This window comes from Trachurus japonicus, chromosome 16, assembly GCF_045865225.1.
Source record: "Trachurus japonicus isolate A0001 chromosome 16, Traja_1.0".
NCBI classification, from domain to species: Eukaryota; Metazoa; Chordata; class Actinopteri; order Carangiformes; family Carangidae; genus Trachurus; species Trachurus japonicus.
The window spans coordinates 7,895,065-7,913,200 of NC_140922.1; the positions used below are offsets into that span (position 1 = coordinate 7,895,065).

General features: G+C 41.4%; 2 protein-coding genes across 2 annotated transcripts in view; one reads left to right on the plus strand and one right to left on the minus strand.

The window, feature by feature from the left end:
* The window catches only part of pear1 (platelet endothelial aggregation receptor 1), a 55,224-nt gene extending 46,989 nt beyond the window's left edge, over nucleotides 1–8,235 (minus strand). The window contains exon 1 of the mRNA XM_085801053.1: nucleotides 7,996–8,235. The gene's annotated coding sequence lies outside the window, so the exon portion shown is untranslated. The remainder of the gene's footprint in view (nucleotides 1–7,995) is intronic.
* A 3,830-nt stretch (nucleotides 8,236–12,065) lies between these two features.
* On the plus strand, nucleotides 12,066–18,018 carry gpatch4 (G patch domain containing 4). Its single transcript, XM_085801059.1, has 8 exons — nucleotides 12,066–12,215; nucleotides 13,142–13,220; nucleotides 13,302–13,375; nucleotides 13,498–13,590; nucleotides 14,013–14,129; nucleotides 14,722–14,837; nucleotides 16,640–16,690; nucleotides 16,820–18,018. Exons 2-8 carry the CDS (start codon nucleotides 13,142–13,144, stop codon nucleotides 17,565–17,567), a joined length of 1,278 nt encoding a protein of 425 aa, XP_085657185.1. The 5' UTR covers nucleotides 12,066–12,215; the 3' UTR covers nucleotides 17,568–18,018.
* Nucleotides 18,019–18,136: the final 118 nt, after the last annotated feature.

Consider the following 18,136-nt stretch of genomic DNA (forward strand, 5'->3'; position numbering starts at 1 on the left):
CGCTCTGAAGGAAAATAATGTGACACCTGGGTGATTTACCTTGCTGCCTGCAGGGTGGTGCAGCAGCAATTGTGCGAGGAGAGTGGGAGGCGCACACCGGGAGACAGATGCGGAATTCAATTAGTGCCATGTGGACAAACGCCTCTGTAACGGAGGTACAGAGATAATAGGAGCGACTCAGTAAAACTTAAACACAAGCAGCAGCAACAGCAGCAGCAGCGTACCACCAAGACAGATGGAGTTTGCCAGAATAGTTATCAGTTATTATCTCTGTTGGCTTTCCTTCTCTATCTCTATTTCCAGGAAGTCCAGCCTGGGCCAGTAAATTCCTAAAAGTGAAACCACATTGACTTACAGGCCTACCACTGGCACATGGTGCGCTGCCTTTCTGGAGGACAAGGTGAAAACCTGCAACTTATTAAATCATTTTAGTGTTTTTTAGGGCACCTTTTTTTTCTTTTTCTTTTTCTTTTTTTTTTTTTAGACATAGCCCCAAAAGTTCCTTCTCTCCTACTCCCTCCTTCTCTCCAGATGGGCCTCATCCTGCAAGCATCTGGAAGTTAAAGCCTTATTTTCTTCACTCAAAAACTTGAGCCACGTGTGCTACCCCGAAGGTGAACCCTCGGAGATGTTCCTTTACTTAGTCTGTGCTTTTCCCAGCAGTGCCACTAGACTGAAGCAGTCTCAATCCCCACAGGTGGTGTCATTAATTCACTTTGCTGGACGTAATGAAAGATGAAAGTCAGCTCTACAGAATGCGCTCCAGTCCTAAAGTGTAAACCCTGGAATGGCCATTTGTATTGTGCAACACGTTTGTCTCCGGGGGCTTTTTGGTATGACACCTGCATATCTGTCCAACACAACAGGAAAAGGGGGGGTGGTGTAGGGGGGGGCAAAGAGGAGACAAGAGCCAGATATAAGCCACCACACAGGACATCCTGGGTAAACAACACAGTGGGAGGGCAAACAGTGTTGGTGGTAGGAGGGAGAGACCGGGTCCAGGCGTCTGTCATCTTGTTTGAGTATGATGTTCACAGCTCAAGGAAACCCAGTGCAGGGGAAACTGTTAACACTTTTTCTTCTCCTGGATGCTCACAGGCAAACAGAAGCAGCAGGAAACGCAGCAGGTCGTCTGATTTTTTATTTATTTTTTTTGGTTATGACAGTGAGGTTTCTCTTGCCTCTTCAAAAACGGCAACAAATTGGTTTCATCTATTTACCGATTAATGAGCGAGCACGCAATTTATCTGTTAACACGCTTCAGAAGCAAGTTACCACAGAGTATCTTGTCTGCGTTTCACTGACAACGTCTTTGAAGATAACATGCTTTTCTCATTACTTTTTAATTGACTACAACTCCCTGGTTCGTAATCATCTGTCTACGACTAATAATGTCATCTCTGCAGCTGAGCCCTCTCTGGTTTTTTACTTCTACGGGGCAAAATAGAAAAACAAGTTTTCGACAAAATCAATCTCTGTCCCCCGTGAGGTCGGCGCTCTCTCCTCTGTCTTCAATCATCACTGCAGGGCGCCGGGGGAATGAAAACTGGGACAAACAATAGGAAGCCGAAAGGAAACATCTTGCATGTACATCCAGGTCTGCATCTCCACGTTCTCTTCCTTTTGCAAACAGAGAAGCGAGTTGGGACTAAAAAAAAATGTGAAAACAAGTCAGGTGTGCAAATGGAGAAGTCCTTGAGCGCTGCCTTCATACCTACACTGTCTATGCTACTCCCACGTTTTCCCAAACCAAATCCCTTTTGGCTTCTCAGTGTCCTTCTTCACAAAGAACCCTTTCTAACAGACAGAGCTAGTGTTGTTTTGAGCAATGGGGACGCTGACAAATAGTGGTAATCTGTCATCTTGCCTTTCCTTAGCCTTAGTTTGTCTTTCAGAAGTGTCCTGGAAAATGGAATATCTAAAAAAAAAGAAAATAAGCCTCTCATAAAAGGCAAGATGGACGACTTCGAGTCATAGCTTTGCACAGCTGGTGGAGTGGATATGAGTGCAAGCACAAGAAAAACATCAAGAGCTCTCGCGTGGTGCCAAGCATGACATAGAGGCCATTTGTTTTTCACATGCAAACCTTTTCATTTTGGACAGTACACTCAAGACAAGGTAAGTGACAAAATAAACTTTCCCCCTCTCCAGCATCACAAGTGATTTCACTTTGTGTGTAAAAACAAACAACAACATAAACACAAGCCCGTTTTCATCACAAGGATGGAAACAAAAGGCGAGCGGCCCTCTGGGCCTTGAGTTTGGTGCTGTGTTTCCTCTAATTCTACATCTCAGGTTTCACTTGGTTCCAGTCATCCTGCATAGACACCACAGAGAGACATAGACACCAATGAAAGCCCCAGAAATCTTAATGAACAATGTCTCCACTGCTGCTCCACCCACTGCCCCAAACACCACCCACCAACCACCAACATAAGCAAGATCAGGAAAGACCCTCACCACAGTACAAGTAGCCTGTGGTCGCTCCATCGAGTTGCTGCTGACTCCACCTCCCGTTCCAGCCCCAAACCCCCCGACCTCTGCTTTTTATGATTGGTTATTTGAGCCAGAGCCCAATGAAACTGTGCATGTTCCACAGCCAGAGCAGAGCGAGCGACCCGAGGTGCAGGGCTGCAGTCCAATCTGCTCCAAATTATTTGCACGGCTGCAGAGCACATGGGGTTGAAAGGCTTATATAAGTCTGTGGTAGGAATATCCAAACCCCTGTCACCTTCTTTTGAATTCCCTGTGCTCTTTGTCTCATTCATCAGGACTATTTTTACATCAAATTAGAGGCTTGGCGAAAAAACAAAAGTCTTTTTATACATTCAAAACAAAACCTTTGTCGCCGATGTGTAAGAATGGGAATGTGGGATGAATAAACTGAATTTCCAGTGACATGATGCAACATTTTTCACATAATAAGTAAATCTTCCTGTTTTGAATTTGGTACTAGCATCTGTGCATTTTTAATGTCTTGATTTTTATGTATTTTAGAGGCCCATCTGTGGACATGCATTGCAAAATAGTTTAGGTTATAAATGCTGTTGCATGCGCCACTGATTCATCAAACAAATAAGTCTAAAAACCACATTCAATAGAGATCCTGAGGAAAAGGGGAAATGTAGAATCACAGTAACAATGAATATCCGCGACCCAAAGTCAACACAAAACAAACCAAATATGTCTGTGTGAGGCTTACCTTCAGCACAGCGGTGATTTGAGAGAATATACAACAAAATGCTATTATAATGCTAACCTACTGATGTCAAACAGGTGTAATGTCTAAATTAAAGTACTGGACCCTGACGATGGTGCTGGATCATCCTGAGGAAATCATGAATATCTGCACCAAATTTCACTGCAACCAATGCTTGTCATGACATTTCACTCTAGAGGAAATATCAGGGGATCACCACAGTCATTGAAGTTCATCCTCTGAAGAAAGTGAATGTTAAAGGGATATTTCAACATTTTGGCAAATTGGCCCATTGCCATTATCCCTACAGTCATAACAGTAGGTTTGTTACCTTTTTTTGTTGGTGCAAGCTATTTTTAGAACGGCGGAGCAGAGCCGTGAGCTGCTCAGAGCTACGCTACGGAGGCTAATGGGATTTCTTGGTTTCCCTCATCAAACTCATCAAATACACAATCCAACAACTCCAAAACGCTGTGTTGTGACCGGCACATTCACCACGCTATGAGATAATAACAGAACATTAAGAGACAGAGTTGTTTTCGAGGCAAATGCAGAGACTGCTTGGCGAAAAACTGCCCTCAAAGGGAACGCGCATCAGCAGTTTTGCATGAATTTACCTCGAAAACAACTCTGTCTTGTAGCATTCCATTATTATCTCAGTGTGGTGAATGTGGAGGTCACAACTTGTCCACGAGAGCATTTTGGAGTTGTCAAATTGTGTATTTGATGAGGAAACCAAGAAATTCCATGAGCCTCTGTAGCGTAGCTCTGAGCAGCTCGCAGCTCTGCTCCACCGTTCTAAAAACAGCTTGCACCGACAATTAAACGTATCGAACATACTGCGGTGACTATAGGGATTATGGCAATGGGCCAATTTGCCAAAATGTTGAATTATCCCTTTAAGATTTCTTGGGACTTCATCAATTGGTGTACTGATGAATCAGTCTGAACAGGGGTGGGTGTGATTTAAATTCTTGAGTTAGATAAACTCAATAACGATGACTTCAGATGTCTCAGGAAGAAGTTTTTGTTAAGCTTGGCGACAAGGAGGAAATGATGAGCGGTGCAGTCAGCGTGTGACTCAGAGTAGCGCCACAACAAGTTCTGAAAGCGTCTTGTCCCATGATGGCTATTCACCTGAGGAACCATGAGTTTTTCTTCCAGTTTTGGTGGGAGGACTTTGTTAGATGAGTTAGTCAGACCAGTTAACTCGCAATTAGCAAAGTCGCATTCAAATAAGAAGGGGGTCCAGTGGGCGGGGCTTCATGATGTGAATATAATCCCAATGGGCTTTATGCACAGCTCCACTACTTCCTGAACTTTAGCCAGCTCCTTTATTTCCTGTCTTACATTATTGGACCAACTGATTAATCCAGGTGTGTCTGACCTCACAACAATGGTCAGAAACATCTGGATTAATCAGTTGGTCCAATAATGTAAGACAGGAAATAAAGGAGCTGGCTAAAGTTCAGGAAGTAGTGGAGCTGTGCATAAAGCTCTTCACCACATCTTCCTTCATCCGAGGTCGAACTTTATCCGAAACATTCATAAGTGAAGATGCTATTGGTCAATCTGCACTGGCATGTGTTCTTATACCTAAAGGACATTCACATGTCCCCTACTGAGCTCATCATTGTCAACATCCAGATTTAAACTGTATTTTCTAAGTGTGTGCTTTCCTCACACCCTTGCACACTAAGACTCTGGGTACCTGATGATAGCAGTGACACAAACAGGTTGTTATGGCCTGGAGTGTTGGTGAGGTTCAGGAAAACAAGTGGGAAACTGGAGTGAGGAAAATCTCCCTCACTAAAAACTATAATTTGAAGATCATCATTTTAAAGTACACAGGTAGCCTGAGTCCTCACTTCTGCAGATGATACAGAGACGTCAGGCTGTGATCTCACTTCAGCAGCACACAACTGGTGTGTGGGCAGTGGGCATAAACATGTCAAGAGAAGCTGTGGCTTTTCAAAGACAATGTGCAGACACCCCGGTTGCCCTGTGTGGTATAACTATAAATTTTAAAAACTCCAGACACTGGGGGATCAAATTAACACTAATGAATCTTAGCTCAGTAACTTTTCTTTGTATTTCTACCTCCTCTCTTTGTGTGTCTGCTCCGTGTCATCTCCAACCAAAACATATCCAGTTGCCCACCAGAGCCCGAGCCCTCTCCTGGACAAACAGATGGTAAGTCAGCCAGATCTTCAGCTGTCAGACTAGAGACGATCCTGTTGCTCAAAAAAAAAAAAAAAAATGGGTCACCATACCAGTGATTGCTGAAACAGTCTGGAGGAGGGCAGGCACACTTTCAAGTAAGAGATGATGTTTTTTTTTCCACTAATGAGGATCTCATATGAGGAAAACTAAGGTGGTGCATTACAGGGAGGCACAGTTGTGTTACTTTACACAAAGAGAGTTCAGCTAATCAAAATAATATATGTAAAAACAAAAAAAACAACAACAGTAAATATAAAAATGGCACGGTGCTTTAGGAATACTTGGAGGAGGACAAAGGAAAGCTCAGTCTGCAGTCAGAGAGACTTCCTGGGGATTTTTTTTCTGGCTGCCAGAGCAGATGCGATGTACTGAGTCCAGACCAGGTGGCTAAGATTTACCCTGACAGTTAATCACACGTTGTCTTCCACACAGATGTTTATGAGTTAAATAGTGCCAGGGCTTCCTAAATCGAAAAAGCTTTCATTCATAATGCACAGGCACCATAAGTGTAAACGGCTTAATTTGAGGCGTGAGTTTACAGCTGCTCTGAGGAAAAAAGACGTGAAGAGTTTGTTTCTGTGTCATTCCATATACAGCTGTTTATAGCAACTTATAGAGGAGCAAGGCCGTAAAAGTGTCAAAAAGTGACTATGAACAATCTCATTAAAGTTCAGTAGTTTGTCTTTAATGTTTGTCTTTGATGCTGCTCAGTGGTTTATAAAATGTCACTGTACCATCACTGCAAATCTTTTCAGCTTCCTAACATCTGGAGCGTCACGCTCTGCACCGACTCCAGAAAACAATCCATCACATCAGACAAGACGAGGACAAAATTAGTGCATGAAGGCATCTATATGTATCATATTCCCTGTAATCAATGGACGCATCAGAGACACATATCAGATATACTATGAATAAACAAAACAAGCCCCAAGGCATTAACAATCCACAGCAGCCTCTCACATCTGCATAGTAAAGAAAAAACACTCCACCTCTTATCTGCTTCATCTGATTAATCTAACTGACAAGACACGAAGGTTGAGTCACACCATCACACAGCAGGATGTCACTCAGTTGAATGAGGTTCAGCAGCATCGCAGCCACGTTTCACTGGCTCCAGTCACACAGCTCCTCTGTGACCCAGACCCAGACCCAGACCCAGACCCAGACCCAGACCCAGACCCAGAGCCAGAGCCAGAGCCAGAGTCAGATCTGAACTTGGATTAAGGCTGAGCGACTTAATGAATATCAAACACATGACATGAGAGGCAGAGGCCAGGGTGAGGAGGAGGAGGAGGAGGTGCACTAAGGAAACACTAGCAGACCTACTCCCAGCAACTTCCTCTGCAATGAATCGATTGAGGGGGACGTGCCAGAGCAGCACAGCTTGTCTTTATAGAGGCTGGAGGAGTTTTCCAAACAGAGCAACAGATGCTGATAAAAACAGGCAGGAAAAAGAACAGCAAGTGGATTAAGTGGCGACATAGAGCCAGGTCATCACTTCAACAAGTGCTTTAATTCACTCCCTGATAAGAGCTGGGTGTTGTGTTTTATGCTGACTAATTATGGTCTGTACACTTGTTGACATGGTTTTAGTGTTACTTGTGTGTTGGCTAGAACCAAACATGAAACTGTGATGAAAAAAAATGAAAATAACATGTGATCTAACCTCTTTCACAACCACTGGTTAAAAAAAGTTCAAGGACTGTTTTTAATTTTGGCATTCTTGTCTGCTACTTTATATTTTACAACAGAGTGGCATTGCAAATAAAATTTCAAACACATTCTGTCAACTTAAATTTTTTGTCAATGTCTTAAAAAAATGCCACAGAGCAACACTGAAATACACCCCTAAGTATAAGTTTATTGGCATTGTGAGCAAATGAAAATGTCCTCTGAGTGTGAATTAAATTAGTAGTTTATTTTACAGACATGCTAGTCTGTCAGTAGCAATTTATTGCTGCACATCTTCTTTCATATTGTCTGAATTGTTGTGTAAAGTGTAAAATAGCATAAAAACTAAATAGTGAATTGCAAGAATCTCCTTTAACACAAAGGCTATCCACAGCTGCTTTTTTATTAATGCATTCAAATATAGCTAGTTTTGAATATGAGGCTTTTACTTCACAACATCTCACAACTACATGTGCAGTATCTTAAAAAAACGACTGAGGCTAATGTGAAGGACCTGATGTCCTTTTATGGGTGTGAGTTTGCAAAAGTTTGCATAATTTGGTAAAGTCCACAACAAATGAAAACAAATATCCTGACAGCAAAGTGGGAAGAAGACTGCAGTTGCCATGAATCCCTATATAGTCAATAGCCAATGGTCTCCATATCTCACCATTTTAGGGACTGTGGTAGGCTACATGCTGCTCTTCTGTTATTTTCCATAACAGCACATTCCCATACAGTACTACATGAAAGCCTGCCTACACATCAGATGTATCGACTGTTAACCAATCACATGTAGCTACTATCATACATGTAATTACCGGTATGCAAATATTTGCCTTTATAAACCTGTTTTTTTTTTTTGTTTTTTTACAAAGTGTAGGCAACATTTTACTCACCTTGCCGGCCAAGAACTCCCGGAGGAACTGTCGCGCTAATAACGATATTACACACCAACTTCCATGGACGAAATGAAGAGGAGAATGGCTTTTTCTTTTTTTTGTTTTCAGCACTCATACACTTAGAAAAATCTTATAGCGGTGTAAACATTTAGAGGGGTGTAAAGCCGGAGCGAGAGACCAGTCGCATCCATACGGGGGAGGGTCCTGAAGTGGATCCAAAGAAACTGGAAAAACTGTGACAGCACGGGGACTGGAGGAGGGAGGGAGGAGGAGGAGGAGGAGGAGGAGGGGAGAAAAGAGGAGGGATGATGGAGAGAGGAGGTTTGGGGAGGTCTGGGAGGGGGGTATTGTTTTTTGCGTTCAGTTCAGCAGACCAGACGTGTGCGTGCGTGCGTGTGTGCGCGCTGAGGATTGTTACAGTAAAAGGATAGATAGTCCAGTGGGATGATACCTGATGGAAAACAGAAGTTTTGACTGAGTGTTGCAGGTGGAAAATGTGGATCATTTAATTTCCAGATAGATAGATAGATAGATAGATAGATAGATAGATAGATAGATAGATAGATAGATAGATAGATAGATAGATAGATAGAAAGAAAGAAAGAAAGAAAGAAAGAAAGAAAGAAAGAAAGAAAGAAAATGTAACAGATAACTGGAACCTAATTAACATGTTGTTTTAGTCTAATCTGTATCAACACCAGAAAGAAAAAGCAGCTAGGTGTTGGGGTGTTAATGTGCAAGACTATTTCTTGGCAGAGAGTAGTGACTTCCTGGTGTCTCTGGCATTGCCTGACAACTGTTTCCAGTCAAAGCATAGCCTACTATCTCCTGGCTGTTGCTTATTAACCCTATACGTGTCTGTTGAAATGCTTCAACTACAGCAATCTTGTCGCTTTTCAACGGCTAAGGTGAACAAAATCATTGGGGTTTTTGGTAAATTTACTGTTTCGCTGAATGTGGTTAGTTTTGACTTTGGCCATGGTTATACACCTTCTGAGCAGTTTGGAGGCAACACTAACGGAAAGTGACAAGATGGGCCTGTGCTAGCTGTTTAGCGTGATAAATTGATATAAACAAGAGTGAGTGATGTTTTGTCTACACCATTGGAGACAGCTCTTGGTGAAAAAAGAAATGTTTTTGGAACTCAGAAGACATATTTTTTGAGTTCTCAGTCGTCTACATCTTTAGAAATGCATCCTGTTGGAATTACAACTGGAAAACTCAGGGGAAGTGCTAAGTTTGCAATCCAAAACGGCTGCTCTAACGGTGAAGGTGCAGGGCTACATTACACTCTTTATTTGCCAATTTGTGACATTAAATTTGTTGCATTATGTTTCTAATCATAGATGTGTTAATTGTTGCTTTCATTGCATATCAGAGATTCACCAGACCCGCGTTGTTAACTTGTTCTAATAATTTTACTTCGGCCTTCTGAAGAATTGGAGGGGCCAACACTGACCAACATTTATTGCTGCTTGTTATTTGGGGAGGAACTGACAACAAGAAAATCAACAGCACAGACCTCTGTATACCCATGTATCATTGTTGTTGAAAATGTCTTTCTAAATCCATGGGCCTGCTGATATGGAAACCTGGCTGTGGGGATTTGCTCCGATCCAATCACAAGAACACCAGTTGTTCAGTGATCAGGTGAGGGAACTGGCTTGCAGGCAATGTTTCACTTCGTCCCAAAAGCGATGGTTGAGGAATCCAGTCAAGGTTTTCCAAAACGCTGAACTTTGCGGGCCTGGACTTTTGCATGGTAGATTTGTTTCTCCCTCTGTCTGATAACTATCAGTCAGCCATTGCAACCAGCAGAAGGAGGGCTTCTACCCAAACAGTAGGTCAGCCATGATAACCAGTCTGTTCAGGACGGGGGTTTTCCTCTCCCTGCTGAGTGTTGACACAGATAAACAAGTCATGGACGGAGGCCTGATGGAGCAAACATCCTCACTGAACGGAAACCGAGAGCAGAGGGAAATAAAATAGTTTCCTGAGGGCTGACGGGCAGTCCCATGATGAGGGCACAGAGAGGGTGTCGTCATGTTGTCACTTTTACTTGTACAGTAATGCCAAAAAGGTTATTGATAGAGCATCCGATAGGTTACATACAAGTATTATTAACATTCAAAACCTTTCTTATTTCACACAGGAAACATGTTGTTAGCATTCACCAACAGGAGTCTATTTAATTACTTGGGACTTATGGGAAAACATGACATTGACAATAACATTCAGTTAATAAATATAAATGGATTAACACAAGAACGAATAGAAAGAATCTATGATGACAACAACAACAACAACAACAACAACAACAACAACAGTAAACCACATTTAAAACATTTAAAAATTGTCTTTACGATGTAAGATACTAAAAACTGTTATTAAATTAATAATGATATTATACAATGCCTGTTTTTTTTTAATGGTCTCATCGTCTGGGAAGATGAGCCCTAGAAACTGTTTACAAGTGTTAGAATAACTGAGGCAATGACTTGGCCTCTGACCAGGAATCTCATAAAGGGAGGTCTTCAATCCTTCAAGCCATTAGTTGTGTAAATGCATCTATCACGTAGCTACACTATGTTGTGATCAGAGTGGAGTGCAGTCATTAGATCAGTTTAACCTCTGTATGCATATGGAGGCCTGCACCACAAAACCTCCTCTCTGTAATCATTATTGCATGTTGTAGGCTATGTATTTTGAAGAGACATATGCTTGATGTAAGGAACGTTAAATCTTTGCAGCTGTGATGCTTTTCAAACAGTAATACGTAATGGTATGGACTTTATTCTGTTGGTGTAAATGCTGCCATCTACTGGCAACCTAACACTGTATCTTTGATTCACCTCTGGGACAGTCAGTATACCCCAAACAACTCAAGGCCACACGTTTTTAAACCTTCTGAACTTTATTTGAACTCTTAGTGGAGGTACAAACATTTCTAAAAATTTCAAACATGTAAGGGTGAAATTCAAAGAAATTGGAAGGATCATGTTATAATGTTTACTTATTATTATTAGGCTATTATTGAATAGTAATGACATAAAAAGCATGAAGTCACGAGTCTGACTATTTAATCTGTAAACATTATTTAGCTTCAACAAAGTGATGAAACATGCTGATAAAGAATATACTGTATGATGTGATACTGACTGAGAGACCCGTTTGAATAAGATTTGTTTTTTTGTTTTGTTTTTTAACCACAAAGCTACTTAAAAGGAAAAAAAACTAGAGAAATTACACATTGTGGAGTTAAAAGAAAGTTGAAAGAGTTTAAAGAAAGTGGACATTTATGAATATAGCAGAAGTTTTCACTTCAAACAAAGAATGACATTTGGTCAAACAAGCATGACTGACAGCCATTAATAATTCAGTGCTGTAAACAGCTCTTCTTGTCTGTATCTACTTCTGAGATTTTTGGTCTCTGTTTTTTTTTTTTTGCCTATAAAGTCCCCAGTTTATGCAATATCATTTGAGTCTACATAAATTAATTGCAAATTTTGTTAGAACTTTTGAAGAACCATTTGAAGTAGAATAACAACTGTTGATTCTGATTTTCTAGTGAGATGCCCTGCCAGAATCTTTGACTTTAAATGTTTAGTTTGTAGGAGATAATCTGGAGTAAAATTGTCTTTTATCATTTTCAGTATCATTGTATAATTTTGAATCGTCTGAGTTTCATTTGTATTTTGTTTAAGTTGTTGAGGTAGTTAATTGGTGTATATATATATTAAAAGAAAAATGTATGTGTTTTTTAATCCATATTAACAATAATAAAAAAAATTTGCTGGTATTGACTGATCAGTTAATCATTTCAGATTTAAAGTAGGACTGGTCAAAGGCAAAGCAGGTCTAATGTAAATTCAACCAAAACCACTTGTTCCCAGATTTAACATTAGTAGAAGTTGTTTAGCTGTAGCTTACTGAAATAACGGTACATATTATGTGTGTACAAAATCATCAAATGTATGATTAATAGATTTACTGTCATCTTTCTAGGAGAAACAGTGCCTTCTGTTCCACTGCAGAAATATAAACAGAGAAGAAGAAAACTCCGTCGTGACGTCCTTCCGGTGTCATGTCAGCTCAGAGCCGAAACCACATGGCTAATATAATACATCTATGGGCTAACGTCTGTGGCCGCCGGTAAACCTCTATACTTCCAGTGTTGTTTTTAGTGAAGAGGTTTTAATGAAAGAGGACAACAGAAGGTACGTAAAGGTGTCGTTTTCATCGTGTTAGCATGGAGTTAGAAAATGTTTGCCGACAACAGCGCAGACGAGTTGTGTTGGTGAACGGCTCCGGTTTTGACTTCTGGTGCTGAGCAGCTAACGGCTAACAGCTAACGTTACCTTACCTGTCAACATCAGAGATGATCATGGTATCCCTTATGTATACCTCTGTTTTAATCCTCTGTCTTTACAAAGTGCCATACTGTCCTCAGACAAGACGTGCCTCGGTGCAGTTAAGAGAACTTGAGCAGCACAGTGATCAGACAATAAAAACATGGTTCGTGCTCGATAAATTAAATTTCATCCTGACGCACAACCTTGGTGAAGTTAAGTTAGTTTTTCCGGATCCAGCGGCGACTTCTTGTTCTGTCCAACCAGAGTCAAGTAGTGTTCGTCCACGGTCTGCTCAGTCTGCGACACCTCGCTCTAAACTACACGATCTCATTTAGGGACCATAAACAAATTACCATTGAAATAACATCCAACCAGTGTTATTTAGCATTTTAGCTCAAAAGCTTCTAGCTCATGTGACCTATTGACCCCAAACCAAGTCTGATCAGTTATATAACATTTCTAAGATTTCACAATAACTCCATGTTTCATGTTGTGAAAATCAAATGTTTAATCTCACATGTTTGACATTTTTCCAGAGGCCTAGAGCAGTAAAATAATTAACGAATTAATAATAATAATAATAATACAATAGAATAATTCATCAATTCTGAAAGAAACTGTCAAAATATGTCAATGCTGTTTTACTTTGACTTTCATCCTCTTGGTCAGATGTTTTGAGCCTCACACACTGACAGATATTGTTCCATGTTTGCAATAGAAATAAGAAATAAATACGGTACGTACTTTTTGCTTTTCAGTGCATGTTTTTAATATTCAACTACTGTCCACAGATGGCAGAAGTTGTACAGGAGAAGGGTCATGGCTTGAGGTTTGCAGAGCAGCAACTTCTGCGTCATGGCTGGGAACACGGTAAAATACTTTTAGCAATAATCCAAACACCACTGTGAAGTGGAAGCCTCAGGTGTCTCACTCTGTCCACTCTGTCCCCAGGTAAAGGACTGGGGCGAGCTGAGAATGGCATATCAGAGGCTATCAAGGTCAAAGTGAAATGTGACAAAGGAGGGGTGAGTGTGCAATGATGCATGGCAGCTTTTGGCGATCAGCTCTGTCCAGTCACTACATCCATCTCTGGTTTGGATTTAACTATAAAGTTTAGTGTTTGTACTGACATGTCCCTCGTCTACAGGTTGGCCATAAGGAAGGAGAGCAGTTCACCTTCCACTGGTGGGATCATGTCTTCAACAAGGCCTCTTCCAGTCTGCAGGTGGAGTCTGATCAAGTAGGTCAAACACAGTCACCTGCTCTATACAACATCATTAGTGGTCTAAGCTTTTTATCTGAAGGTAGTGATCCAGTTTTGCCAGATTTAAAAGATGATTTGTGTGTATTATGCTCTTGTGTGTATTTATTTCTGTGCTTACAGTGTGAGTGATGTCAGAAGGAGGATATAAACACTCGTTATAATGAGCTCATTAGGCTGCACTCAGCCACTTTGTCGAGTCAGTATGGGAACATTTAGATATCTAGAGACATCTTTGGAGAAGTCAATTATAAATTGGCGTTATAATCTCTTTGTAGAGTCTTTTGAACTAAAAAAAAAAACAACAACAAAAAAGTTTCTGATCACACTGATGAGTTGGAATCAGCTGGTATTGTCTGAAACGGAGGCTCAAGCGTTTTGTGGTTTTCTGTGTGACCCAGGGTGGCATCAAGTTGAAGAAGACGGTGGAGGAAGATGAAGACGATGGCACCATCTCCAACAAGAAGCCACGAAAGGCCTCCATGGCAAAAGCCAAACTATATGGATGCTTTGTCAAGGTAATTTGTACGTTTCACATTTACTGAAGACATGTGTTTTTACATACTACCAATAAAAACACGTGATTCATTAAGTTTTAAATCAAATTACTAATGATTCAGAATGAATAGTTGACTGGTGTTCCTTCTACATTTATGACTTTGTGTCAGTCTGCAGTCCTTGGGACATAAATTGTGTTCTATGTTGATGATGGGGTGTGAAGGTTACAGGCCCCGTGCCACAGTGCTGTGGCATGAAATGTACATATATTTATGTCTTATACATAAATTAACATACATTTCCACGTTTGGTTTGCAAACCAAAGCATATGAAAGTGGAAATCCTGCAGCTCAACTACAGAGCATAGTTTTAAGTTACGTGACTCTCTTAGAAGTGGAAACAAATCTTACTCCAGTGTTTCCCACTGGAACATTGAGGAAGTATTTGTTGGCAGAACAGAACTTTATATTTTAATAAAACCTTTGCAAACATGCTGGCTGTGATGTTTTAAAGATCTTTGTTGTCTTTTAGTTTTCTACATTATTTTATTTTCAGGTATACAGACTGATTGTCGTCTGAAATGACCCTGACAGTCTTTGCTTTCTCTTTCAGTCAGCCACGCTGCTGTCTGGTCAGGAGCAGCCGGAGACAAAGTCTTCTAACTCAGACGACAGCAGCAGTTCAGATGAGGAGGACGACCAGAGACTGGATCTGTCCAGCACCACAAAGTGAGACTTTGGACACACTGAATCTGGGCAAAACTTTGTCAATTGTAACATAATGTATATTTTGTCTCAATAGATTATTTACAATAACCGTATATTTCAGTGTATGCTGCTTAATGGAGAGGTGAAGTTCTGCATGTGTTAAAGAGGAACTATGCAAGTCCTGTCGCTTTTCCTCTGTTTTGCTAACTCTCCACTTGGCCATTTACTATTAAGCTGGCAAAAAATCAATCCATGGAGCGGTGCATGACGTTATATAACATATACAATGTTACGATGTGTATATCTGCATAGTCTTAACCGCCATAAACAAAAGATTATGGGTTAGGGAGCACGTTTGTGTAGCGGTGTGCAGAGACGAGAGCTGGGACACCAGGGCGGAGGCCAGGTAATACGCTGATGTTGCAAGGTTGGTTTTCAGCTATGAGACACCAGTTGGAAGACAGAGAGTCTCCGTTCTCATTCGTAACAAGTCACAAGTCATGTAGTTAACTATCACAATTACTCCGGAGCTTTTTAATGAAGGTAAAAATGTAGCATAGCCACGGGAGAAATCTTGCATAGTTCCTCTTTAATGCAAGGTCAACATGACAACAGCTACTGAGCAGATCTTTATTTCTTACACTCCCTTCTAGTCGGTGTGTTTAATTTATTTATAATCAGTAAGGTTTTAAGTGCTGTTGACTTCATTATTCAACATCTTTGAATGATCTAAAACAGAGGTCTTCAACAGGGGGTCCGCGACCCTTAGGGGGTCCGCGGAGGTACTGCAGGGGGGTCGCGAAAGTTTTGGTTGAGGGAAAAAAATATGAAAAAAGATATGGAAGTTATGAAAAAAAAGATCCATTGTGAATATAGGGGTGTTCCCTGCTGCTGAACATCGGATTTTTACATACAAGTCCTTTGTTTTCTATAGGCGTCAGCCTTTGTATTGTATCCGATACAAACACTGCGCACCGTCTCTCTCTCACTATCTCTCGCTCTCTCCCCCCCACCCCCCTCTAAAATCAGCCCGATCGTGGGCGCGCACACACACACACACCGCTGTCAGTGGTGCTGTGACACTCGGTCCCTGAACCGTTGGCTACACAACGATGGGACTTTTTCATTCTCCATACACACTCGTTAATTCACAGCACACACTCATACGACGGTGACATTTACGCGCGCCGCCACGTCTGCTCATAGCGCAGCAATAAAGAAGCAGCTCAGGCCGTCACTGAAACGCTCCGTGGAACCGAGACATCACGGCGCACTCGGTGGAAATGTTCCCAGAATCAGCTCCGGTGACCGCAGCGCTGACGGTTGGGGGTGAGTTGCGAGCGTCATATGTCTTGGTCGAGCACGGCCGCTGCAGCGACCCTCCGACAGTCCCATCGCTGCGTGTCAATCCCCCCTCTCACTTTCTCTCCGCATCCCTGTCTCTCTCCAGCTGCCCTTTCAAAATAAAAGCATAAAAAGCCTGAGAAAAAAACAAAGTAGGGGAAACACTGCTTTGTTTTCTCTGTCTTTTTATGCTTTAGTCATGTAATTCTTTCATTGGTGCAGTAGCAGCGTCCCATGACCAGCCCAACTCCTAAAAAAAGCGTGATTTATAGTCCAGAATATGGTACTTTTGGCACATGGCACTACAGGACCAATTAAATAGGCTATAAAACACAATTTTATACAATATATATAAGTAGGGGGTCCCCGCTCCATCTCTCCATCAGTTTGGGGGTCCTTGGCCTGGAAAACGTTGAAGACCCCTGATCTAAAACTTTCAACAATGCCCTAAAATAGAAGTTTCTCATTGATCCCCTCAGGCTTTCTGATACCGACCTGATGAAGGCTTGTGGAGGACGCACGGCTCACAAGTAAGTTTTTAGAGTTCTACAAAATTTGAATGATAAAGATTAAACTCTTGTTTTCAGTAGATAAGTATAAAACAGAACTGTGAAGTATTTCACCATGACTGAATTTTCCATGCTGCTTGTGTTCTTCAGAGGAGCCAGACATGGCCTGACCATGAGTGCCAAGTTAGCCAGGCTAGAGCAGCAGGAGGCCGAGTTCATGGCTAAATACGGCAAGAAGAGCCAACCAGCAAGTGGCTCCGTGGGTTGTGTTACGACAGCTCCATCAACCTCGACGCAAGAGGTTGATGGAAGAAGAAAGAAGAAGAAAAAGAAGAAATCCTCAGGCTGCAGTAATGAGCTAAACGGTAATGAAGTATCTGAAAGTCCCGAAACAGACGTTGAACCCAAAAAGAAGAAGAAAAAAAAAAAGAAAGCCAGTGTTGAAGCTGAGGAAATACAGAATGCTGTTTCCACAGAGGAAGATGTGCTATGTGCAGACAGCCGTGAAGCGGACTATTCTGACAAAACTAAGAGGAAACACAAAAAGAAAAACAAATCAGAGTCCAGTGAAGTGGAAGAAGCTCCTTCACCTGCAGCAGAGAGTCTGGAGGAAGCTGCAGAGCTGCACACAGACACTAAAGTGAAAAAGAAGAAAAGGAAGAAATCCCCCAAACAACACGGTGAGGAAGAGGAGAGTAATGATAGAGAAGCCAACCAGTCGGAGCAGGTCCAAGACGCTGCTGTAAAAACCAAGAGGGGAGAAGCTCAAACTTCACACGAAGAAGAAAAAAAGCAGAAAAGGAAAAGGTGTAAAAAAGACAAACTGTTAATAGATGATAAAGTAGATGAGGATGCAGTTCCTCCGAAGAAGAAGAAAAAGAAGAAGTCCAAAGAGTAGAGTTTGGCCGACAGGAACAGAGCTGTGCTCTCTGATGCCACCTGTACATACATGTCACCTTCAGTTAGTAACTGAGACTTCACAACAGGATAATGACACCCAGCAGTTGTGCCTTCTCACTTGAAATCTGCCAAATAGACTTTTTCAATCAGTATTGATCATGAGCTTTATATGTAAATATGCAGATTTACAAGAGAAAGAGGAAATCAGTTTGATTTTTTACTGCAGTTTAGGTTGCTGCTGGTGATGTTAGATGGCTGATTGTTTATATCTTGTAATACAAGCAGCTCAATGAATTCATAAATTAATTGTTTGGATGCTGTACAGTAGATGATTGTTGTGACGCGTCAGCACTCTCATCCACAAGTGCAGCTTTTTAAAATCAACTCTGGAAAAAAGTAAATGTGGATGTAAGTTTTGACATGAAGCCAGTGGGGAAAAAACAAGTTGTCTCTGACCACTTCAAGGTATGAAATGTAAAGAACAGTTTCTGCACCATGAACAACCCAACTCCTCTGTGAAGGGTTAGCTGCATTTTTATTAAAGGATGAACCATTACAAGAAGTTTG

Bases quoted from the DNA above. Each gene is read 5' to 3' on its own strand.
- gpatch4 (XM_085801059.1), top strand. From the start codon at position 13,142: ATGGCAGAAGTTGTACAGGAGAAGGGTCATGGCTTGAGGTTTGCAGAG. The intron at 13,376-13,497 runs GTGAGTGTGCAA...CCTCGTCTACAG, and splicing joins TGAAATGTGACAAAGGAGGG to GTTGGCCATAAGGAAGGAGA. The intron at 14,130-14,721 runs GTAATTTGTACG...TTTCTCTTTCAG, and splicing joins TATATGGATGCTTTGTCAAG to TCAGCCACGCTGCTGTCTGG.